This window comes from Trachemys scripta, chromosome 17 (genome assembly GCF_013100865.1).
Source record: "Trachemys scripta elegans isolate TJP31775 chromosome 17, CAS_Tse_1.0, whole genome shotgun sequence".
Taxonomy (NCBI): domain Eukaryota; kingdom Metazoa; phylum Chordata; order Testudines; family Emydidae; genus Trachemys; species Trachemys scripta.
In genome coordinates, this window is record NC_048314.1 from 24,670,425 (window position 1) to 24,696,500 (window position 26,076).

General features: G+C 36.7%; 1 protein-coding gene across 5 annotated transcripts in view; it reads left to right on the forward strand.

The window, feature by feature from the left end:
* Positions 1 to 26,076, forward strand: part of PBX3 (PBX homeobox 3) — a 157,456-nt gene that overhangs the window by 1,468 nt on the left and 129,912 nt on the right. For 2 of the 5 annotated variants that reach the window (XM_034793481.1, XM_034793485.1), the window contains exons 1-2: positions 452 to 1,544; positions 2,634 to 2,707. In XM_034793481.1, the coding sequence (XP_034649372.1) occupies positions 1,348 to 1,544; positions 2,634 to 2,707 (271 nt within the window). In that variant the 5' untranslated portion in view covers positions 452 to 1,347. The other 3 variants (XM_034793483.1, XM_034793486.1, XM_034793482.1) reach the window with 2 other exon arrangements.

Consider the following 26,076-nt stretch of genomic DNA (forward strand, 5'->3'; position numbering starts at 1 on the left):
AGGGTGACAGACACTGGGAGGGGGTTGGGGGTCAATGGGGGTGACAGATATTGGGAGGGGGGTCAGTGGAGGGGGTTGGGGGTGACAGGACACTGGGAGGGCGTTGGGGGGTCAGTGGGGGGAGTCAGTGAAGCAGAGATGGGGTGGAGGGAGGGAGGAGTTAGTGGGGAGGGGAGCAGAGGGGCGTGGTCTCCGCCAGGATTCTCGGGTCGCTCCTGTCGGGAGGGGCGGGGCGGGAGGGGGCGTGGCTCCGGCTGGGTGCCCCGGTCTCTCTCAGGAGCAGCAGGGGGAGCGCCTCTGCCTAGCTCCCCCGCTCTCTCTCTCTCTCTCAGAAGGGGAGGGGGAAGGGGAGGGCAGGGGGCGTGGCTCCGCCTGGCTCCCACGTCCCCTCGCTCGCGCGCTCTCTCTGCCTCTCTCCTCCTTCACAGGGTGACACGTCTGCAGGGTGAGTGAGTGGCATTGGCAGACTGTCAATCCCTCACCAAAGCGGCCATCAAACAACATAAAACACACACAGTCACTGGGCTGCTGGGCTCATAAATTCCAGCTGGCTGATATTTTTGCACATTGCTTTGCAGAGAGTGTGTAATTAATTTTTTTACAGTTCTTTCCCCTTTATTTCCGCTCTTTTCTTTGCACAAGTTCAAACTTTTGATAGCTGCAATTTTGCCCCCATTGTACAGACTTGGGATCATTTGTTATTTTTTGGGGGGGGAGGGCAATTAATTTTTTTCATCTGTGTTTGTGTTTTCTTGGGCTTTTTTTAATGTTGCAATTTGGGGATGGGGGTGTTTGCTTGGTTTGTTGTGGTTTTTGCTGTTTGCCACCCTCCTAACTTTTTAAGGATTTGAAAGCAAGTTTTTTGTGTTTTTTTTTTTTTAATTTGTCTTTTTTTTTGCGAAGAAGATTTTTTTTGGACAAGTGGAGGAAAGACATAAAAAGCAACAATAAAAATAAAAAAGAAGAAGAGAGAAAGAAAAAAGCTTTGGAGGAAGATTGTACGAGGGAGAGAAAACTGCAAAGAAACCTCATCAACTCATTTATTCAAGCCACAAATATCATAATTATGATGAAAGAAGATTGTAACTAAAGAAGGGAGTGATTTACTGCATTGGAAAGAAGAGAGTGGAATAAACAACTGAGATCCGGTGAAATACTAAATACTGATTTTTTTTTTTAATTTGCGATCGCAAAATAACAACAAACAGGAACTGAAATTGACTACAAGAGATTTATTTGCATTTTCTTTTCTAAGCACAAACCTCCTTCCTCTGATTGTGAGGCTGTTTTCGCCGTTTCTCCTGCTGCTATCTCTGAAAGTGCATTGATTGGGCTGCGGTAGGAGGTATGGATGATCAGTCCAGGATGTTGCAGACTCTGGCCGGTGTGAACCTGGCTGGCCACTCGGTGCAGGGGGGGATGGCTCTGCCTCCTCCCCATGGACATGAAGGGGCAGACGGCGACGGCAGAAAGCAGGACATCGGAGACATCCTCCATCAGATCATGACCATCACTGACCAAAGCCTGGATGAGGCACAAGCAAAGTTGGTTTCGTCTAATTAAACCTTGTCTTTTTGTGTGTGTGTGTGGTTTTTGTTTCTCTCCCTCCTGCTCCTCTGCAGAGACCGGGCGTCTCACAATTAGAGCAACTTAATACTGTAGGAGAAATTGCAAGCAGCAAAGGCAAAATCAAAGTTGCTATTAATTATTTGTAAAATATAAATATGTGATGCTTGTACCATTGTTTTCTGTTCTATTTTATTTACACCTATGCGTGGAAGGCTGTTGCTCAGATATTCCCATTTCCATTTCCATGTCTTTAGACACTATCTGGTTGACACTCATTTAAAAATCACCATCCCGCAATATTTGTTCTTCGGGAGACTTTGATTTCTTGTTAAGAAGTGTAACTTTTTTTCTTTCCTTCTCTCCTGCCCCTGAAGTGGTGGCAGATGTATTACAAAGCTGACAAGATATTGCTTCAGGGAGAAAACCCTCAATGTTTGAAATCACAGTAAATACAAAACAAAGAATATGAACTCTGGAAGTTCTCCCCTGTAACAAATCAGTTCTAATGTAGAGGAATGGAAAGTACTCGAGACAGGCTTTGATTTATACACTTAGTATACCAGTGAATTTACATAAAGCTAATTTGACTTAAAAATAAACAGATGAAAAGAAACCTTTTAAACATGGCTTTAAAACCAAACTTCTGTGAGTGTCACAAGTCTGCAAGTGGCAGGCAGGCTGGGGCTACCTGGATCTTTTACTTGTCACCAAGTCCCTGCTTTGGTGATAAATGAGAGAAGGCATTTGAAACTCCCTTTTATTTGCGCCTCTTGTCCCTGAATTTAAATATCCTCACATTTCTTCTTAATGTTTGCTACTTTGCACACAATATGATTATGTTGCCTGGTAGTCTACAGGGCAAATATGTACCTCCCCCACTCGCAGCCAAAAGCTGTAGCCAAAGATTCCTTGTCACTTGTAATTAACTTTGCTTCCTATTACTTTCCATGGAATATATTAACAGTAAAATGCAGAGACACAATTAAATCATTTTATTGTGGAAAGACGCCATATTATCAAATAGCTTTTGTTAATACACTTGTTTTTTCCTATCTGTTTTTCAGAAAGCATGCACTGAACTGCCACCGAATGAAGCCTGCTCTGTTCAGTGTCCTGTGTGAAATCAAAGAGAAAACAGGTAAGAGACCAGGAGTAACGTGGCTTTAAATCGAACTCCAAATCGGTAAACATTGCAATACTTCTCGAAGCTTAGATTCTGCGAGCTGCTTTAGGCACCGCAGCCATCTTTGATCATTGCCTCCTTTCCTGCTTCAGATCTTGGGAGGGGAGGGGAGGGGGAGAATGTAATAAATCTGGAGCAAATTTTACAATTCATAATCCCGATGTAAAATGAAATGTAGATGAAAATGATCGTGTGTCACCGTCCACAGAGTAAATTCCCCCTCTGGCTGCAATCAGGGAAGTAACACCGAGCAACCAGGCTCTCTCCCCCTCTCTCTGTCTTGTTTGTATGTCAATTTCTTAAAGGAGCAATGTGAGACTGGAGAAGCCAATTGCAATGCAGAGTAGAGAGCAAGGGAAAAAACATAGCCGGCAACTTTCTGTTTGACTCGGGCCACCTTATTGTTTCTCTGTGCAATTAGCAGAATATATGTTATTGGACACATTCAGTTGACAGATTCAAACTAGTACATTATGTAGGAAATTAACTGTAGTCTTAAGAAATGCTAAAGGATGTGTGTGTATCTGTGTATAAATATGTCCACACATGTTCACATACATACGGATGTACGTTGTTGTATATAATGCATTTATTTTTATGTACATTTACATTGTGAGGGTTATATATGTACACGAGTATTTCTGTCTGTAGATATTGCTATTCATATCCATATATCTGTAGACAAAAAATTATACCAAAAAACACCCCTGAAGTTTTCTAGAAGATGTATTTCAATAATATGGACTAAAAAAGGGTAGAAGCAAGTTAGTAGCATATACTTTTATATATTTATAGTTAAGATTTTGAAAAGAGCATTTCAGGTGGTAACAAAATGTAATACCCATTTTAACAGTGTATTATTTAGAATTCTAGTTCTTGAGCTTGTTCTAAACATTCAGGTTAAAAGTGCATTAGGGGTTTAACCTAGATATATAATATTTTTCTTATAACAATAACACTTACCATTTATATAGCACTTTTCATCTTTCAAGTGCTGTACAAACATTAATCATTATATATATATATATATATATATATATATATATAATGTGCTATACAAAATATTTCTTCATATAATACAGAACATGTTAAAGGGGTCAGTAAACTTTGTAAGCATTAACACATCTAAATATACCATTCTGTCTGGATGCATCACATTTTAAGAGAAAACAGAACAAAAATGCTGTTGATGCTGAGGATACAAGAGCATTAACAACTAGACTGTACAGAGTGAAGTTAAGAGTGTAAAAGTGGTAGAATGCTTTCTGCCAATATTTGTTTGTAGGGAGCACAGCAAAGTCTTAATTTTTTTTGATGCAATAATATTTTAAACACCAGAATTTTTCTTCCCAAAAGTGTTGACAAACTAATTTTGTTAAGATATATTGTTAAGACACATTGAAACTTTATAACAGCTTGTGTGTATGTTCTTTGACCCCACTGACTTTAAGTGGAGAAAAATTAGTCACTTTTTAGAGGGGAGGATTTTGAAAAGTATTGTATGTAATATTATGAGAAGCGAGAGCATTATTAAGGTCTGTCTAACTTTAAAAAAAAATCTGTATGCTACCTTTTTAGTTATTCTTGAAAATTATAGTTCTCAATTGCAGTCTGAAGACAAAAAAAATACATATGACTACAGAATAAGACATCAAACATTAAATCACAGTGAATCTTAACTAAGAAACCCAAAAGTGCATAGTTCTCAGTAAATTATGCTGCTTAATGTCCAAAGGTTTCCTTGCTATCAGGACTCCACTTCAGTTTCTGCTGACAGCTAAGCACTGGGGTATTGACTGTGTTGTGAATATTAAGATTGATTCTGCTTTATATTGCATTATATTGCTCTGGATAAGGGGAATGATTTCCCCCCCTCCCTACGCCACACACATACACCCTTTGTGCCTTGATCACAGTTAACCCCCCCCCCCCCCCGCTTTGGTTTATATTTGTTTTCTTGTCTTTTTCTAAACTTTTTCCCCAGCCAGCTCCAGAGCTAACCAAGCAACCTGCCTTTGATGTTTAGACATTTTGCAGCAGGCAGATTTCAATTAAGAAGGCGTAGGTCCTGCGATCACTTATTTGCACAGGGCTTAGCCTCACTGCTTTGAAAGGAAAGTATAGTCAACCACATGTCAGAGGTGAGTTGAGAATTAAAAAGTCTTTTCAGAGACAGGGATTACTGGCAGTGGGTGCTTGGTAAGGCCATTGCTGTTTCAGAAGCGAGAAGGAAACTGACAAGGGAAGAGATTTTGTGATTTCAGATGTTTCTGGGGATTTCAGTGATAATTTGTAAATTGAGATCTTGTTTTTGTGTCTTGACTTGTGGAGCCAAGTTTGCAAGTTATCTCTTTTGTAAAATAGCTAAGAGCCAACAAAGAGTGAAGGCGTCCGTCTGGCCAAAGGCGAGATCCTGCCAGCCCCAGCAACTGGGAAGGGATAGGATTATGCACTGAGTGATTGATGGAGGTAAATCCACCCCCCCTCCAAACTGTTCCCATAGGGGGATATTCACTCAGAATCTCCCAGTTGAGATTAAATGACTGTATAGACATTAGTAAGTGTTACCAAAGCAAAGCAAATGTGAAAGTAATTTCTAGCATATTTTCTCTGCTCTGTTTCAATGAGAAAAAAACTGCAAATACTCATCTATTGCCAAACAATTCTGAATTTGTAGGGTAAACAGTTTGGGATGCAATTTAAGTAGGGGTTCTCCCCCATTGGTCTTCACTGCCTTTTGCTCAAAATAATTTAATCAAGATGCAATTGGATTGTGCCTCAATACTTAATTATTTGTAATCTGAGGAAAAGTTTACCTTGGTGTTAGTAATGGAAATTACTGTCATGGTTTATCCCTACCTAGTTTAAGGAGACAGAAAGAATCTAGCCTCTGCATAAAGTGTAATTTCAGTCAAGTCTTTTCAGAAATAAGGAAGTAAGTAATGCAACTGTGCAGACATTTTTATATTTAATTGCATTCATTTTTAATACTTTGCCGGCGGATTATTATTGTTCAGCATAGCTAGTGAGGACTTTGCTAGATTGTTAGAAAGAGAATGTTTAGGGGAACCCCTGATTTCAGGTGAATTAACCATATCAGATGCTTGTGGATCTCAAAATACATTTCCTCAGGGGTTAGTATATGCATTATGTTTATTAAAGATTTTTCACTCTTCCTTATTTAGAACTAGGTAGCTGAAGAGTTTTTCTGTGAGATATTTCATCATGTTCAAAGTAATTAATTACAGAATCTAATCTGACATTTATTTTTACATTTAAAAAAATACTGTGTTCTGTATAAATCAACTTTAAAACAAACAAACAAATAAACATATATTGGTATGTGCATTCCTATAGGTAGCCACCGGGTAGCAGGTTTTCATAAAGATGACTAACTGCCACTTATTTATTTATTTAATACAAAGAAAATTGAGCCCCAAAGTTTTACTGAAGCCCCTCTAGTAAAATAGGAAGATAAGAAAAATGGGTCTGTCTAGTGGCCGCGTTATGTTACATTTTTATCTGTATCTGTTCTAATAGATGTCACTCCAGAATCTTAAGTTGTATGCTTAATGTGGAGTCACATCTGTTGCATACCTTTGTATCAATCTTTCTGTCCTATCGATATCATAGTCTGATGTATGTATGTCATTTTGTATGTACATTGTTTACTGTTAAGAAAAGCTTAGATTCAGAATCTGATTATCCTTACACTTTAGTAAATTTCTATACCTGAAGTACTACATTTACGTATGCAAATATAACTGAAAATATATTAATTCTGATGTTCTTAAAAAATGGTTAGGGAATTGCAGTTATTTCCCAGTGGAATTCCATATTATTGAGCTGTACTGATAGATGATCTGTACCATCATAGTTTCTTGCCTTTTTATGTTGTTTTTAAAAATTATGTTAAAAAAATCCAAACAATGACAGCTGCCAACCAAACCCTAATTTACTGTCACCACAGACCCTAAATAGCATTCATTTACTAGTAATGCCTAATGGCATACATGATGGTTTGCCAGATTTGTGGCCTTTCTGAGGCTTATAAGCAGGACTGACTTGGGAAGATCATAAAACTTAATGAACTTCTCGACTGCAGGAGGTGTCCGCAGGGGAAGAGAAAGGCCTGCTTGGCTGGTTGGGCTGGTTGAACTATTTTTTATGTCTAAAGAGAGAGGGGGGGAAAATGATGATTAAAAATGTTCTGCCTTCATGCAGAGTTTTGTTTTGAAGGATGAAAAGATTTTTAGATATGGTAAACAGATGAATAGTGAAGTTAACAATGAGATTAATTTCTTGCTATTCGCCATGTAAGCTGAAACCTTTATTTTTATTGCTACAACTGTAACTAGCCATCCATCGCCATTCTGATGATTAAAGGGCTATCTCATGCCCTCACTCCACAGCAAAACTCTTACATGGCCCAATTCTTTGGAGGTTTTCAGGAACACCTCTAAGGATTTCACAGTATATCAGCCAAAGTAGCCATTATATAACCAGCATTGGAAAGGCTTCATATTTTCCCCCTCTTGCAGTAAGAATTTGAAAATATCAATTTGGATCTTTTTAACTGAACTGCAGGATTATTTTCTTACATGAAATTCATTTTAACTTTTCAGTATTTGAAAACTATCATATAATGCCAACAATTTGCAATAAAATAAAACAACCCCTAATTCAATGTTAAAAGATAAATGTGGAACAGTATAATAACATTGTTATAATTTATCTGTTAGCTATTTTTAAAATATGAAATTGCAATGTTATTCAATTGAGATATTTAAAAAGAATAGGAATATGCAGTCCTCATATGTCCTTATCAAGCCCTTTAGTATAATTTTTAATTTACTTTGAGTAGGTTAGAAAATGAACAATGTGGATTAAAAATCTACATCTTTATTTTCGTGTGGGATTTTTTTCTTTTAATATTCAGAATTTTAAGGAATAATCAACTAAAATATCACAAAATTCTTAAATGGTATATTTTAAAAAGTATTTATTATTAAACATATTCCAATTCATTACATCCAATAGTATGTTACGCTACATACACCACCTTAATGGTAATGGTATCACTTTGCCTCATAAATGTTTTACTAGTAAAAATTAAATTGAATTAAATATCTGATTGCCATTTTGTCATCCGTTCCAAACCTACATAGAGACAAAATGCCATTTCCATGGTGGTTCTTTAGCCAGTGTGAGATTTATTTATTTATTTATTTATCTAATTTATTTAGGCCAAGAAAAAGAACGGCTTTTGTGATTTCCACCCCTCCCCCCCAACAAAACATCTGACATTTTGTCTTAGAGGACTTGTTACTGCATACTACCTTTACGCCAAGCCATTTAGGAGCTCCTTCATATATTTAAATAACACACAAGCTTTCACTTGATTACAAGGATCTGTTTCCATACCATCTCCCCTCCTCCCCCCCAAGATAAAATTAGACCTATTTTTCAATACTAACTCAGTATGAGCAAGTAATTCTTTTATTTTCTGCCTCATTTTTAGAAGGTTTCATTTTGTTCTTGAATATTAAACAAGCTTGCACATTTGTAAATATTTTAAAATGATTAGGAGCTACCACCAGGTTTATTTTATGATCACAGTAATTTAAATAATTTATTTTTTATTTGGATTAAATAAATATAATAGTAGATAGTGATCCGAGCCATCCAAGGCCATCCCGTATTTTACAAATTTAATAGATTTGTCAACCAGGTTTGTACAGATTTCAGTGAAAGATACACACTTCCATGATTTGGATATTACGCTAGCCTGATTCAATTTAAATATTAATTTGTGTGAAACGTTAATGTATATTGCAATTTACCTTAGACAAGTATATGCAGAATGAAAATATGAAATTGCTTCAAATGTAATAAAAGGTTTAAATATACAAGCAATATATATTATTAATATATAATGCAATAAAGCAAGATTGTTTAGCTTATATTTATTCTGAAATTTTTAAACTGTTTTACAGTTCTGTGAGTGTCACATGTGATTATTTTTAAGTAAAATAAGAATGAATAATAAGTTCGTATACTAACTAGTCAAAATAAATAGGGACCTGAGTTTTTCTTTTCTTGTATAATTGATGGAATTAGATGTAGTTGTTTGTATTCTGTGAATTGACACCATGAGAAGAATGCTTTGTTTGTTTTCTCAGCAGTCATGTTTAATGCTATTCGCTTATCAAGGTGATCAGCATGGTTCAGATAACACATGCCTGACACAGCCTGCCTTTTTTCACCATCATGTTGACCTTTTGTCACATTTGCTTTTCTCTGGTAGGCAATTCATGTCTTTAAGTATGAATGGAGTAAATAATTCACATCAATATTTAATATAAATTATTAAAGTTTGTGTCAGCTCCTATAGTTCCTGCTTTTATAAAGTTAGAGTAGTACATCAACCAAACTGATGAATTACGCTTTTCAGCTGGACATTAGAGCTATTCCACTGTGTTATCTTTACAACCTAAGTAAACAAGGGACTTACATATGAAGGGAAATGAAGCTCCGTGCTTGAATACTATTTATATTTTTCAATAGGGGCTATGCATATTCTTTAGAAAGGGGGAAAATGCTAGCTAAATAGCTGTAGTATTTTCATTTGTGACTTCCAAAACTTTATTCTTATTGTTTATAAGCTGTAAATAGAAACATAGCAAACACCACTGAACTTGACATTTTCTTCCTCATCTTGTCATTAGCCTTACGTGAGCGCTTAAACTCTAGCCAAAGGTTTAGATTATGCTTACTTGTTTGTTTTTTATTTTGTTTGTTTTGGAGTTGTTTTCTGGTTTTTTTTTTTTTTTCTTTTTTCTTTGTAGCCTAATTTTTACAGAATCTTCTGGAGATGAGTGATAAATTAGTTCAGAGATTATGAAGTTTCTGATCTCTTCAGTCTTTGATTATAAATTATAACACATATTTTACAAACTGAATAATCTGTTATTGAAAGTAGACTGATTTTTTTAAAGAAAAAATAATTATTTGCAGCAGCATATTGCAGTGCATATTTGTTGCTAAAAAGAGTTGAAACAACATTTTGCACAGAAGCATATAAACAAAATCATTCTGAATTGATTTTTCTTATTTCATCTTAGTGTTTATTTAAATTCTGTTGTTAAAGAGAAATCCTATTTCAAGTTACACAGTCATGTGAAATTGTTGTACCAATATCAGAATCACTGAATAACATGGGTCCTATAATACTACAAATCAATCATTTTGGGAGTTTCTCTATCATTTGTTTACAGGTCAAAACTTCTTGTTATATTTATGTTATGCATCAATTTTAAAGCTAATCTCTTAGTCTGAATTGTCCAGCAGGTGGCTTTTCAAGTATGATTTGATTTTTATTTATTTATTGTAGGTACAAAAATGGATTAAATAATATTACTCTGAATTTAAAAAAACTGAAAAGAGTAACAATTTTGCTGTATACTTTTACATATATGACAGAGCAAATGAAAGTATCTGGAGATCTTCCACTACACAATCTAAATTAAGATTCTAAACAGGCATTACAGATGCTGGTAACTTTGGCAATTATCATTTTGTTTGGTGAACAGTAGTAAAACAGTGTGCGGTAAAAGTGTTTAGAGAGAGAGGATAAATAAATTGAACAGTTTTGCAATGCAAAGTGGTTTGTGGTGTTTTTGAGGATTTCTTGGCTCTTGCTTAACTGCTATTGTGAAGCCTGGAGCAGATTTTCCCATTGCTAATGCCCTAGAAGTATTAATTCACTTTGATATGCTAATTAGAGGGCATTATGCAAGAAATGAGATTAAGTGGCAGCATGAAGCCATTTGCCTGTCAGTAAATTGAGAGCTTTAGCATCAGGAGGAGCTTTGTTTTTTCTGAGTTTCTCTTGGTTTTGCATATAAATAAAATTGATTGAAAGGTCTAGAGAAGCTTCTAGAACATTGGTGATTCTTTTTCTCTTTCTATGATTATTTAAACTTCATGTTAAAGGCTTTCTTTGAATATTAATTGATCTAATGGGAGATACTGAACATGAAGAATTTCATTGTATTCTCAGTTACTGTACCTTAACAAAAGAAAAGTATTAGAATTCTTTGTGTCATCTGATTTTTGTGGCATTATTTCAGAGATACCTTACAACTTTGTATTGTATTGTAAACTCTGATCAGTGCTAACTATTACTGGGCTGATGTTCTTGCCAGTTTTAGCACAACAAAGGCCTGATTTCAGAGGTGCTAAACAGCAGAAGTCAGTGGTAAATGTGGATACCTGGGGAATCAGGCCTTGAGCTTTTATCATCCCAACTCAGTTGTAGGGTTGTTCCATAAGTTCCATTATGGCTTATGTAAATTGCAGATCTATTTGGGGGAGGAAGAAGTTGTAACACTGGCCATAGATTTTATTCAATTGCCAGAAAACTATATTTGAAGTAACATTAAGGGGTTGACTTAAATCCATAAAAACAAAGAAAATTCTGAGTTACTGCTTAAACTCTGCCCTTAACTCAACCCATTGAACCTATTTATTAGAGTATATATGAGTTGTAAGATAACTGTGCTGAGACCCCTGCAGTATTATGGCATTGTGGGATGAGTCAAAGATAGTCTCTGATTTAGCTCAAAATTTCCTGGCTCTTGTAGCTTTAATTCAGACTCTGGTGTCTCTTAGATACAGTTGTGTTGTTCACTTTCTCCTTTCTTATGGAAATACACAAAAATATCACAGAAGTAATGCAGGACAATGAAAATTTTTTAGTATCTCTGGCCCTCTCCCTGATTGCTCGTAGGGTATGAGGGTTTGTATGTCTCCACTGTACGCATCTCCTTCATAGATCATTATCTTAAAGCCAATCAGGGGGTAGTTTTAGAATGATCATGCTTGTGATGAGCCCCAATAATTAAAAAAGAAGCCCCAGTGCCTCTCAGTGTGGGGCTCCATAGTTCTGGCAGCTGATTTCTAACACTGTTGGGGAATTTCTAACATCATAATGTAAGATACAATAAACTGTAGTGACTTCTTCAGAGCCATATAGATTATCAAGTCATTACAACTGGCATGCAAACCATGGTGTCTGTGCTCATGTGTAACTTCCAGTAATATAAATAGTAGCTACAAGCATACCCATAGAGGGGAGAATAAAGACCTCTCTCTATTGATTAAGAATCCTTATTACATTTTTTGTGAAATGTGGTTACCATATTGGCCCATTAACTGCTTTTGTAAATGAAATAATTGGTTATTTTTAATCTCCACCACCATCTGAACTAGTTGAACAAATAAATCTTCATTAGGAATTCACAACCTGAAAACTTTCATTAACAAAATGAAACCATTTTGGAGTTAGATGGGAAACAGAATAGCTTCTGAAACCACAAAACCAAATTTTCTCATAAGAAGTAACCTAATGTGCCAAGAATGAGTAAATGTTCACTTTCACGTTACAACCTCTTGAATAAAAATGCTAAATAATGAACACATTAACAGGCCTATCTTAACTATATCCTTAATAACGCAGACTATGGGGCACTGAAAGGCAGTGTAATCTAGTATATAGAGTATACAGGACTGGGAACTTAAAAGTTTTGGATTTTAATCATTTGAAGCCCAGTCTTGTTCCCATTGAAGTTAGAGGCAAAACTGAAGTTAATGGAAGTTTTGCCACTGACTTCAGTGGGGCCAGGGTTTCACCATTTGTGTCTCAGCTGACCTCTCTATAAAATGGGCATATTATTTTCCTACTGTGGATCGTTGTAAGGATTAATCAACAAATGTTTGTACTATCTGTTGAAGTTGTAAAATGTTATGGAGGTCCTAAGTATCATTAAAATTGCTATGATATGTTATATATGAAGAAATATAGGAAATAGCAATCTATCAAATCAATTTCTAGTGGCTATTATTACTTAAATTATAGTATTCCTAAATGATGTCCCACCTATTGAAGGATAACTAGATTAAGCTTTACTTAGAGGATTTGCTTTTCTGTATATTAATTGGGGATGATAGTATTTTGAATCAGTCCTGTAGCAGAATGAAAACAGGGTCCTGATTTATATTTATTTTTATCTAATGATTTAAAAAAAAATAAAACATTGTCCACAATAGACAATGATTGGTGTTTTACTTTGCTGGTGATTGTTCACAGATACCATTACACAATTGGCAGAATATTTAAAGCACTGATTACAAATGTTTGTTGATTAAAGAAGCTTTTCATGCTTTTAGTGAATATTTGTAATTGTACTAAATAACACTGAGATGTTTGCTTCTTTTCTTATAAGTTAGATGCTGGTTGCAGGAATGACTGTCACTAGTAATAACACGTTACACTAGATTGTGCAATGATTCTTATTTGACTTCAAGGATATTTATTACCATTTTTGAACAAATTATACTAACATGAAAAGTTGTGGAAATGATTGTGCACTAGATAAGGTGATACATTACAGGAGTGGTTCGGTTTATGGAGCTTTATGCTGAGGTTTTCTCAAAAATTATAGCACAGTCCTGTCACTATAAAACCCAGTGATACAGTTGGTAATAACATACAGTGGAAGTATTTTTAGTTTTCACTTGTTATTCAAATAGAGTAGGAACTATCAGATTTTCTACCTCCTATTTTTTCCCTTTGTTGCAATCTCTCTCTCTCTCTCCCCCTTTGTAAGCAGAATGTCTCAGGTTTTGGTAGTGACTGCAGGTAGGTAGGTAGATTTCGGTAGTGACTGCAGGTAGGGCCCTAAGGGTGAAATCCTTACCCCTCAGAAGTCAATGTGAGTTTTGTCAGGAGTTCAGGGTGAGAAGGATTTGGCTGGTAAGTGAAATTTGCCCCAGTGCAGTGAACCCATACAAGTCCTTTGGCACCATTAAGTCCAGCGTTAAAGGTTCAACTAGTGCATAGGCCTTGTGTGAGTGAGCCTGTTGCACTGGGGTAAATTTCACCCTCAGTGAGTTGCTGAGAATTATTTCTTTCTTCCTCTCCATTTGTTGGGGCAGTGATGTGATATCAATATGAGCCTTGGGAACTTATTGACTTATTGGTTCTTGACCTTTTGACTGTGACCAAGTATAGAAATTGAATGTCTGAAAATTAAATGATAGGCTCTATATACATAAATACTTGGATGTCAGTGTATTACATGAACTAATTTTGGTTTACTTAAATTTATGGCATTTTGTGTTCAATAAAGGAAATATTTCTTCCTTTCAATATACTGAGAGTCTAATAATATTGTAGTTGCTAGCACTAAACAAATCAATTTCCTGTTACTGACTGATTATCATAACAGCTGCTGTTTAATCACCATGATTGTTATGTAACTTTGAAATCTCTAATATTTTGGAAAGGAGTAGGCAGCATTGTGGTGCGTGTGTAATGATGTGATGTCATTGCACTGGGTTGGAGATAAAAGTCTACACCGCCTGTATTTAGCGTATTTCTGTTTAATGGGTTCTGGAAACTTGGAAAATATAAACAAGTTCCCTACTTAAAAACAGGGGCTTTTTTTGTGAAGAGGAGGGAGGGTGAGAATTGTGGTGGTGTTTTTTTTAAGTGTGCTGAATGTTAACGTATTAGATAATTGCAAATTAGAATGGCCTTTGGAAGGGTATTTCTTTTTCAGTTCCAAATAATGTAGCATGAGAGGGTTAAATGACAGTAATATACTTTTAGTCACTAATTTATATAAATAATACACTGGTTATGTATATAAAAACAATACTGAATTTTTTTCTCATGAGAACTAAAAAATGGGGGCCTTTGAAACAAGTCTGATAGGGTTGGGAATATCGTTCTCTCCAAGTGCAGCAATAAGGCAGTGGTCAGCACCAATGTAAATATTTGTACAACAACCATGTTCTACAGACTTCAATTTAATGGTAAAAATCTGCCCTAAATGCCTCAGTAAATATAGGCTGAAGAACAGAAGCCTATTCACTGAAGAAACAATTGACTTTAGCTTCTTTGTTGTGCAAGTGGCCCCCAGTGATGCTACTGCAAGGACTAGATAGAGCGGAGGAGAATGGCTGCCTCCTGGCTGGTGGGCTGGCAGTCTCACTGGCACTGCCAAATGTACTTCCTATTTGTGGTGCAAGGGAATTGGAACAGTGAAGCATTTATCATCCCCTTCCCTGCTCTTCGTGCACGGGAAAGGGGAAGTTGTCAATGAAAGAAAAAGAACTGTAATCGCACATTTACATATGCTTCTAATTGTTGATTTGGGGATTTTCTATGAATATAGCTTCACAAAACAGATGCTGTTTAAGAAAAGGGGGAACATAATTTTGTGGGCAATGAATTAAGTGTTTTTGTGGCCCTCTCATCCGTAGCTAGGAGCAGTTTGTGGACCGCGTCTGTGAACGCCGCTCATAATTGTTTTTCACACATAAGTTATGCAAATGAGCTTTTATGGCAACTGGCATAACAATTAGCATCCTCCAGCAATATTTTAGCAGGTTAATTGCAAAATTTCTAAATTGTACATCTGACTTGTTAATTAGGCATGACAGAGGTGGTAAAATAGTTATCTTCAGGCAGTGGCAGCCAGGAGCTGCTTGAAATGCAAAGAGCAACGATTGATTGGATTTGAGGGTTACAATTGTGGGAGCACTGCTGTTGTCAAGTGCCGCTGAGCAGCTCTGCTCGATCGGTTGCCTCAGAGCAAGAACCACGTCGTTGCTGAGAGTATCCTGCCATTTACAAATCTGCTTTATTTAACTCTCCAACTCTCTAAATCCCATGCATGCTTTTGCCTGCCTCGCATATTTTGCTCCATCTCACTGTCATGTGAAGGTGCAATCTGTACCGCTGAAGAAATAATTGCAGTTTTATTTACAAATGCAACCAAAAGTTTAGCTACCACCGGATTTTGGATTAACAAATACTTTTTTAGCCCAAGTGTAAACACCACTGCCTACCCTCACATCTTCATGTTTACCAAAAGTTAAACCCTATTTTTGCTAAATTGCAGCCTTTGCTTCCTGATATTTAAATGCAATGTTGATTATATTTTACAAGCTTTACTGACCGCCTATTTCTCTTAAATCCTTGCCTTCAAATATTATGTTTTATATTAATCCCATTAAAACACACAATACCCCCTTAATATCTGCAATAACCCTTTTTTAGGCTCTGAGGTATCTCTGAATGATTAGAAAAGATTGTAATGGGAGTCCCTTATCCAGAGAATAAATTCAAAACATATTTTCTTTTCGGCAGTAGTGCCTGTAAAAAACAAAATGCTAATACAGTCCAGCAGAACAAGTACAGTATCTTTTACATATATGAATACAGTTTTCAATACGTTCTACATACTTTGACAGTTGATTTTGGCATAAAATACTTAGCTCCATACTGTTTTGATATTTAATAATTTAAATGGTGAGATACCTTTTCTAGCATTTTTCTTTTCTATGTGTTATCTTTGGGTATATATAGAAGTCAGATTGCACAGCAAAAAGCTTTGTTTGGTTGCACCATTTGTCATTAGCCTGCTGGCGGATTGGATGTTTTGTAGTTTAAATAAAGTGAATCAAATTTTACTATATATATCATACCTGCAAGCAAAGAGAATATCAAATTAAGCGTGTGTGAAATTTGATGTCCTCTTTGGCTCCGGCTACATTTTCTTGATTCAGCCACGTGGTGTTTAATATTGGAATTTTATATTTTCATTTAAAAAGTAAATGTTCCTGCATGCATAACTGTTCTAATATTTTACATTTTCTTGTGACATGTGTATGTGGAGTAAGTGCCATTTATGATATGTTGTCATCAATAATTTTGTCACAGAGAATAAAAGCCTTTAAACTCATCCACCCACTGGAACGTTTTATCATATTTATTTTAAGAGATATGAAATTAGCAGAACAATTGAGCTCTTTGTATGTGGGAGATGCAAATGTAACTGAATATTTACCTTTAATGAAGGGCAACATAAATATCTCAGTATCAATAAATTATACACAGTGGTAGAGTATTCCATAGACACCTAATAAATAGTTCCTGTTTTTTCTAGATCCTTGAACTGCATTATCTTTTAGCATGGTTTAATTTACAACCAACAGTGAAATAAAATATTTGTTAACTTTTTGAAATATGATCTTTTGCAATTGAAAATATTGTATTTTGAATAGGAGTAAAACATGTTTCCAAATCATTACATTTACTGATTAAATGCTCACTTACTGTATTCAACAGTTTAAGGAAGAGTTTACTACAGTAATACTTCAGTGGATAATATTTGGCATGGAGTAACTATTTTAATGAGGGTCATTGGGAGAGATTTCAATAAGGGAAATTTCAGGTGTATTATGGCTTTTGTCTTGTCACAATGCATGTCTCTATAACATGAGAGAGAAGTTATAGAGCAGCACTCATCTCACTTAAGACCATAAGAAACTCCCTAATAAGTGTGAGAAGAGAGAGACAATAGAAGGTAGCATTGTATGTTCTTATGTTTTAGCAAGCTTGGTAAGTAAATATATTCTGTAGTTTAAATGTACATCACATTTTAACTGTCCTAATATTGATCATCCTATGGAGGAATTATATTGAAGTCTAGTAGTTATTAGTGTAAAGAGGGTCAGATGCAGAGACTGGTACAAAGCAAGAGCTCTCATGGTAATGATGCTGCTATTTATAGATCCCCATTTCATTAGTTGCAGAGTTTCAGAGAAGAGATTTTCTCTAGGGGAAATGGATACTTGAAGTTCATTTTCTTCCTGATGCACATTAAGGCAGAAACATGAACAACCTTCAGGATAGGGCACATGATTACAGGATTTTGGACTGTTTCCCTTAAATATATTTGCAGTAATACACAGTACAGATTTAAAAAGTGCTAGCAGGTTTTCCAGCTGAGCTTCATTTTCCACATACCCTTTAGATTTTTTTTCTTTTTTTAGAAGAATTTATGAAAAATTGGTACCATGCCAATAAGCCCAGCAGTGTTGTTAATATTTTTCTTTTTAAAAGAAAATATACAGATCTGCTAAGCAGCTTGACTGATCATAAAAGCTGTAGTTTACTACAGAATATCTACCTCCAGAACATACACGGTACACTCCCAATTATCAAACTGTATTATGTTCCCTGATATTTATTAATTATCATGGAAATGTCTTTGAATACCTAAAACCTTGATTATCCAAACGTATTCAGTGCCCCCATGACATTCAGATAATCGAAGCTGCACTATAATTTTTGTGTGCATGAGTTTCTAGTGCTTGTCTTCTTGGAATTCTTGACATCTTGAATTATTTTTTTTCCTTTAAGAGAATATTTACTTAGTTAGTATTCACTTAATTAGAACTGACTGTTTAATGTTTTCTGGGAGGGTATTTATGGTATTTTCTTTGCCATATTTGCATTCCAGAAATTAAGTCCCCATGCCATTATTCGGCAAGCCTTTCATACATTAGAATGATGAATTGAAAGCAGAAATGGGAAAAAGACTGCAATGCAATGAAAATTTAATCAGCGTCTTCTGCTGCTTTAATAAGGCAAATAATTCTTATTGGCCGCTGCGTTAAGGTTTCTAATATTTAATTCATAACAAACCTTGCATTATTCTGCAGCAGCATCGACAGCTCCACTTTGCTGCCTGCCAACAGGCAACCATAAAAACTTAAAAGCAGATGTAAATGTCTAAAACAAGGAGAATGATTAGATCTAAAGCGGTCAGAAAAAATCAACAATATTGCCAACAAGTTTGATAAATCTTTACATGCTGTTTAGTAATACACCAAATGATATTAATTAAACTCATTAAATGTGTTGATTTTTAGGGATCGAGGTAACTTTTATGAAATGTGAAATTTTATAGTTCCCACAACCCCCCAAAGGAAGCAGATGCAACAGTGTAAGGATACTTATTACTAACCAAACTTGAACTGTGTTATTGATGTTGGAGTACCCAGTTAATTTTCATATATAGGAAATCTATTGCAATGTAAAACTGTAGTCAGATGTCCCATATATGTCCTATGAATAGTATTATCAGAATGAGCTTGTGTTCCTTTGCTTAATACTAGCAATATATATATAATGCTAGTATTAAGCAAAGGAACACAAGCTCATTCTGATAGTACTATTAATTTCTCTCTCTCTCTCTCTAATACTAATTTTAATTGATTTTTTTTTTTTTAATTCCAATAGGGAAAATATCCTTTTAGTTTATAAACCTTTTCCTAAGGCTTTTTTTTTTGAGATCTGGGAATATTATTCTGAATTGCCTTTAAATGTAATTGCAAAATTTGCCACATTGAGTTTTTCACTTCAGATCTAAAAAAATTAGCTAAGATACTGCTAAGATTTAATGTAAACATGCTGTATAATTCCAAAGGATGTGGCAGAGTGTTTTGTAGTGTGAGGCAACAGAAAATGGCAACCTGCCAATGCTAGGTGCAAGCTCTTGTTACATAGAAGGGTTGCGCCTGTTCTCATTTCTTCCTGAAATGGCTTAATTGGTGTCAGCACCCCAGGGATAAAGGCCTCTAACACTGAAATCCACACGATTCACCCTGTCTCTGCTCGGTGTAGGGAAACTGGTAACAACTGGTGGTGAATGAGGAGTGAACGGTGCTGTAACAATACTCGATGATGTTTGGGATGACAGAAATTAATACGCACTTGCTTGAAGAAAGCAATGATTAATGGCAGTGAGCAAGGGAATGCTGTCCCTCCTTTAACTCCACTTTGATGGGGATTGAAAAGCAAAAGCCTGTTTTCATTCTTTCTCGAAGGCAGAGGTCACCCAGAGTACATTACAGCAATTTTTCCTCTCTGTTTTTTATTTCATAAATATTATGATAAGCACAGATTAGATAGATTTTCCCCCCAAAGGCTTAAGGATATTTTATATCTGTTTGCTATTTGTGCTTAACAAAGATATCCTACATGGTTCATTTTCCTTTGCATCAGAATAATTAGTATAATTAATAATTTTTTTTAAAAATCATAGTGCTTCTCTGTTTTTTACATGTGGAATTTCAAGGTCTTCATTTTCAATATGCTGATGGGTCAGAATGCATAAAGGAATATTGCCGAGGAGGGGGAAAAAGGTTAAAAACCTAAGTTTCCTCATTGAATTTTTGATGTAAATATATTTTGCAAGATCCTCGCACTTGTCAGCAGCTTTCTCAGCTATTTGATAAAGAATCTTTATTCTACAAGAAGACTGAAATAACACAACTGTGCTTTGGATAATGAATTCTTCATCTAAGAACTTTAAAACAAAGTACAATGTTGGCATTTTTTTCTTTGAGTGAGAAGGCTGATACATCTTTGGGATCCGACAGGAAGACATAAATTAATAGAGTTCTGGAGATCAGTTTCTCATTAATAATCCATTTTGTCATGGTTCTTGGCATTGTCAGCCTAGTAACTGGTTCATATTTTGCTAAGGGATAAAAGCATATGATGTCTTAAGGCACAACACAAGGAAAACGAGTTCATGATATTTTGGAAAAACTAGCTATGAAAAAATGATTTTGTTTTGCAGAAAAACAACATATCTATTTGCAGTTTTTAGGCATTTTTTAATTCCCAACCTAACCATTTATTTTTATAACATTAGCAGAAATAGAGCTCTGAATCAGAGACCCATTGGTATTTTGTAGTCAGTGCTTTGTTTTACTGCTGCCCTTCCCAGTTGTTTGTGGTTTGTTTTGTTGAAAAATTACAGTAGATCTCAGCCCTTTTCATATTGCATTTTTAGACTACATGGCAGACTGTGTCCAATTTAGAACAGAGGGTTGAACAATGCTGGCTTTTCCTTTGTGAAGGTAACCATGTAACTCTTGCCAATTTTGCCCCAGTCCAGACACTCGGAACATACTTGACAGACCCAGATATATTTTTTTCTGCAGTCTTCAAAATGAAAGAGATTGTGTTATCATCAGCATGATGACACAAACTGGAATCTTTCACCTTTTAAAGTTTTAAATCTAGCATCCTGTATATGTTAAAACTATGGCAGCACAGACAAACAATGCAGCCACTTAAAAGGTGTTAAACTTGCAATGTCAACCCAACTAGAGAAGGATTTTGATCTGATTTAGCTGCGTGTCCTCTTTTTTTTTATTGTAATTTACATTGAAAAGTGACATAATGCAGCTCTCGGTGAAATCATGCGATATCTGTCTTTGGAGCATACTGTATCTTAGGAGACTTGTCAGGCACTCAAAGGGGAAAAAGAAAGGGAGGAAACCAGCCCAAACAACTTAGCTATGAGATGTAGCCTTTCCCGAATGTTTATCATTTAGCCAAAGGCCAGGGGCCTTCTAGGGAAAGATCTGAGGGAGTCATGGGGTCAGAGGGGAAGAAGGGGGCAGCAACCCTACTGGAGAAAAGGATGTGTCATGTGTTGGGAGTACAGCAGTGGCCAGCCAGGAACAATATGGCACGATGTGGACTCTCTCCTAGCAGAACATGATGCAGCCAACACATCTGCCAGCCTTTTATACAGCAAGAGGATTCATGGTGGGGAGAGAGGGAAGAGTCACATACATAACTTTAAAAAAGTCACAACAGGGCACATGGAATGCAGGAGGCATAAATACATCTCTTCTGATCCTTGTTCCATAGACCTGTGGGTCACAGCTCAGATAATCCTCAATGCAGTGCAAGGAGCTTGTGCTGTTACTTGCCAGAATGCTAAGTGATCTACCCATAAACATATACTTTCATTTTGATGTCCCCTTAACCTTCATGAGCATTAATATTCACTCATAAGAGGAACAAAAGGGATAAACCTCTTGACATGTCTTTCATGGACTTACTTGGGTAGGTAATTCAAAGATGCAATTTGTCCTCTTTGAGTGTTGGATGGAGGAGATGGTGGCATTTACCACTTGGTGTGGTTAGAAGCACTGTGTTTATTTCATCAACAGGAATATATAACCATTTACAGCTTTCTTCTTTGTCTGAAAACAGAGGAGGTTTGAATTATGAAGATTTAGAACATGTCTCTCTATACAGAGTTGCAAAGGACATTTGTCTCAGCACATTGTAGTGAAATTTTAAAGAGCAGGTTTTGACAGGAGACATTTTGCTGACACAGAATATTTTGTTCACTTCTGACTCTCAAATAAGTGCTACTTCTGTCATAATGATTGATTTATATTCGTTTTAGACCATACATTTCACATCCTTTTTTTTTTTTTTTTTTTAGAGCTTATGGCTACATTGTTGTAGAATATTACAGTTTTAAAATTGTTATGAGCATGGTATCAAGTTTCATATTTGACTAATAAAATAAAAATTGTGTATAACCGGCCATGCATATTTTGCAGTACAGTCTGTATGTAATAAAATCCCTACTGTGATTATCTTATAGAAAGACAAAATAAAGATGTTTTAAAATCAAAATGCCTGTTAAAATAAAGATGAGCAAATACTGAATTTAAGTTTAGCATAAAATGATTATTGATAAGAGCTCCTTCAGAAGCCTCACTCCTGTGTCATTGTAGGTCCTCTGCTGAGGTGCTGGGCCCCTTTAGCTCCTATTAAAATTGTTAGGAGTTGTGGGTAGACAGCACCTCCTAAAGGTTGGATCCTGTTGTGGGTTTGAGTCCTTTGGAGGTTTAAAACTGATGGTGCAATTTCAGTGGATTTGCGAAGTTCACATTTGCCCACTTTCTCCCCCCCTTAAACTTTACATCAAGAGTCTTAGCTTTTATGTATTAAAAAAAGTGCACTAAGCAACCCCCCTTTTATTTTTATTACTACTGCTAATTGAAACACATCCCTCCATGTAGCTGAATAATCCTTATTGAAGTAGGACCCTCTTTTGAAAGTTATGAGTTAGTAAACACAAGAGAGGCTGTGATTTCCTCAGGTAACTGGCATTTTGGGCTGAGCTGAAGCACCTGTAAGGAGTATGCTTTTATTCTTTGTTCTCTTGATTAACTTCCCAAGTGCCTTGATTTCTGTGACAATCCATAGGAAATGGCATCTCTTAGTTTATATGTTTTTGACCTTTGAGACACACTACCGTACACCATTGCATGCACTTCTTTTTGATACATGAGTGACGTTGGTAGCTGAAAAATGTCCTACTCCCAGTGTGACCATATAAATAATTGAAATTACTATATTAATTGGGCCTGGGGCTATTTCAAGGGGAGGCTCACAGCAGTGTTGGAATTATGCCAGGGATGATTCCCTATATCCAAGGAGAAGCCCTGGTGATGTCTCAGATGATAGCAAGTTCGACTACATGAAAATATCCCCACTTAGCCGAATTCCAGAGAGGTGGGGAGGAAGGAAGAATGCAAACTTTCTATTTACGAAGCATCACCCAGTGACGTTGCCATTCTTGGAAGTGACTGTCAGCTTTATCTGCTTCAAGGTTATTGCTATAATGCACCTTATGCTGATGAGCAGGAAGAGGATGATATTATCCCCTTCCCCCCCCCCCCCCCCCCCCCCAAAAAAAAAAACGACCCCAACACCAGGTCACTAAGATTAAAGGAAGGAGCATGGACCTGAAGTGAGATGACTCCACTTCGATCAATCCAATCTCCTGAGTCCCTCCCTGTATGTGAAAGGGAGGAGACTTTGTCATCTGCACTAGTTGGGGTCAGGTCACTGTGGGAAAGGTCACATTTGGATGTTTTTGGCCTCTGCTACCAAAAGAAAAACATACCAAGTTGGATAAATAACTCCTGGAGAAAGGAGAAGCTAATATTCAAGCAAGAGTTCAGAAAACATGCTTCCAAGATCTTACAGATTTTGGAAATATTTGACAATATTGGGAACATCAACTACTGATGAAAAAACCCCAACCCTCTCCAGAAAATCTTTCACAGTTGTGCCAAGAAAAGCAGCTTCAATGGAACATTTTCATAAACTATCATCAGTTATGCAGCAGCAGCTTCACAAATCAGAAATGATATCTTCAGGCACTGCTGTCAAGTGTTATTCAAATAATACCAGCCTCACATTTGAATAACAGCAGACATTTTGAATTAATTAATCAGATGAGATAGTCTAGGCCTTTTCTCATTAGTCTCTGGGTCAGGCATGGGAAGATATATGCGCTGGTGATGATATACTTGTCTTTAATCGTGATTTATGAAGATTTAGGATTGTGTGTGATTTGTCAAAGGTTCTGGGAAAAGGCTGGTGCATATTTCATTACCTAATCTGAGATTGATTTCATGATGCTGAGAGATATAACCCTATTGTTAGGATATGTGGGAAGCACAGGTAGGCACGGCATCCCAGGATTTTTAATGGCTTATCTTTGCAACTGTCAAACAATGCTGTAAACTTTTACTGCCAGCAGTTAACAATTCCTGCTTTAATTATAGGCAAATTCTTCATTCTGTCCAAAGGGGAAGCTTCAGTAGTTATTTAGTTAAAAAAGCAAAACAGACCTTGTATCTATGATCAAGTGTAAGTCATGGATAAAGTTGGCAAATTTCATGGCTTGGTCATGGTGAAAATATAAAATTTCATGGTTTGTAACAGATTAATAGAAAAATCGTATTAAAACTGTGCAAATAATAGAACAACAAGTAAGGTGAAGCTCCTTACGTGACACCTTCCCCCTCAGAGGGTTTATTTTTAGCTGAAATCGATATTAATAACACAAAGCTTTTACATAAGGATTCAGAAAATCTGTAGCACATGTTCTCTGGGATGCACTAGTTTCTCTTTGGCTTTACTAGTATTTGTTGATTAGTTTGGATCAAATAACTGTCAACTCAGTTGCAGTATAGCATTTGTTAGATACATGAAATACAGTGTATTTTGTATTTTAAATATCTCAAAACAAAATGTATTTTTTTAAAACATCATATACATTACTTATATAATGAAAAACGGTGATCAAAGATTCGTGTATTGGGAATAAGAGCTGACAACTCTGAACATTGGTGTGTTCTTACTACTCTAGGTCAGGAAAATGCACTTTCTGCTAAGTGCTAGATCCCCACAGGTTGTTGGCGATGAACTCCCAGTATGTACAGGCTCTGAAGGAAGTTTTATGATGATAGAAGCATGTCCCATGCCTTAGACTTGTACTGCCATAGTGTCATCTTAGAACCATTAATGCACAGTATTTTTCCTATGCAGAATCCCATCCAGAGGAAATGGGACATTTGCACCAGTCTTTTTAAAGGTTTTAGAGTGGTAGCCGTGTTAGTCTGTATCAGCAAAAAGAACGAGGAGTACTTGTGGCACCTTAGAGACTAACAAATTTATTTGGGCATAAGCTTTCGTGGGCTAAAACCCACTTCATCTGATGAAGTGGATTTTAGCCCACGAAAGCTTATGCCCAAATAAATTTGTTAGTCTTTTTAAAGCTATTTTGGGGCAGGGAGAGCGTTAGATGGAGACAGCGTGAATTATTGATACCTTTGGATGAGAGGCTTGCTTAAAGGTTCACTGGTAATGTCTCCTTTTCAAGAGAAAGTGAGCATGGACCTTTCATGATGTCCAGAGTTATTACAATGTCAGTAGAGTAATTGTAGCAGTTCCATTGATATATCCGTCCTCAGGGGACCTTTGAGTTCCATCTGATGATGTCAGTGAAACGCATGAGTACAAGCTGTAACAGTAATTTTGACATTGAATAATATCAGCAGAATTGCAGATCTCATATATTATCAATGGAAGGATATCCCCACCCCCGCCCCCAGAAGGGTCCAGCGTCATGAGTTAGTACAGTAGGGCTAGACCTTTGCTTTGTGAACCTACTTTCTTTTCTGCCTGGCATATTAATAGCTGTCATCTCAAATCGTCACTCCAGCTCATATGTTCTCATCTGTGTATTTAGATCATCTTTTATGACAAGAAATGGATCGTCTAGTTCTGAAACCTAGTGATCCAGCAGCTATTTACAATAAACAGGGTGGCTTAACACCGCAGGGATAGTGCATTAAGTCTGTTGCTCTTGAAAGTCTGTCTTCTGCTCCTCTCTCCATCTGATGGGTCAGAAATGACAAGCGGTGAAGCACAGTGAGTGGAAAGGTGCTGTGAGGAGGCCTGCTGGTGTATGGAATTGCTCTTCACCGTCACCAGTGAGGGGTGTTGTAAAGACTCTAGAGTACCTTGCCTAGGGTTACCATATCTAACAAATGAAAAAAGAGGACCCTCCATGGGCCCTGGCCCCGCACATTTCCCACCCCAGCTCCACCCCAACTCCACCCCTTCCCCGCCCCAACCCCCCTAACTCCACCCCCTCCCACTCCCAGCCACGCGAAAAGGGCTGCCCGAGGGCTACCGGCTTCACGGTTTGCCGGGCAGCCCCCAGACCCTGCGCCCCCGGCTGGCGCTTCCCCAGCGCAGCTGGAGCCCGGGAGGGGAAGTGCCT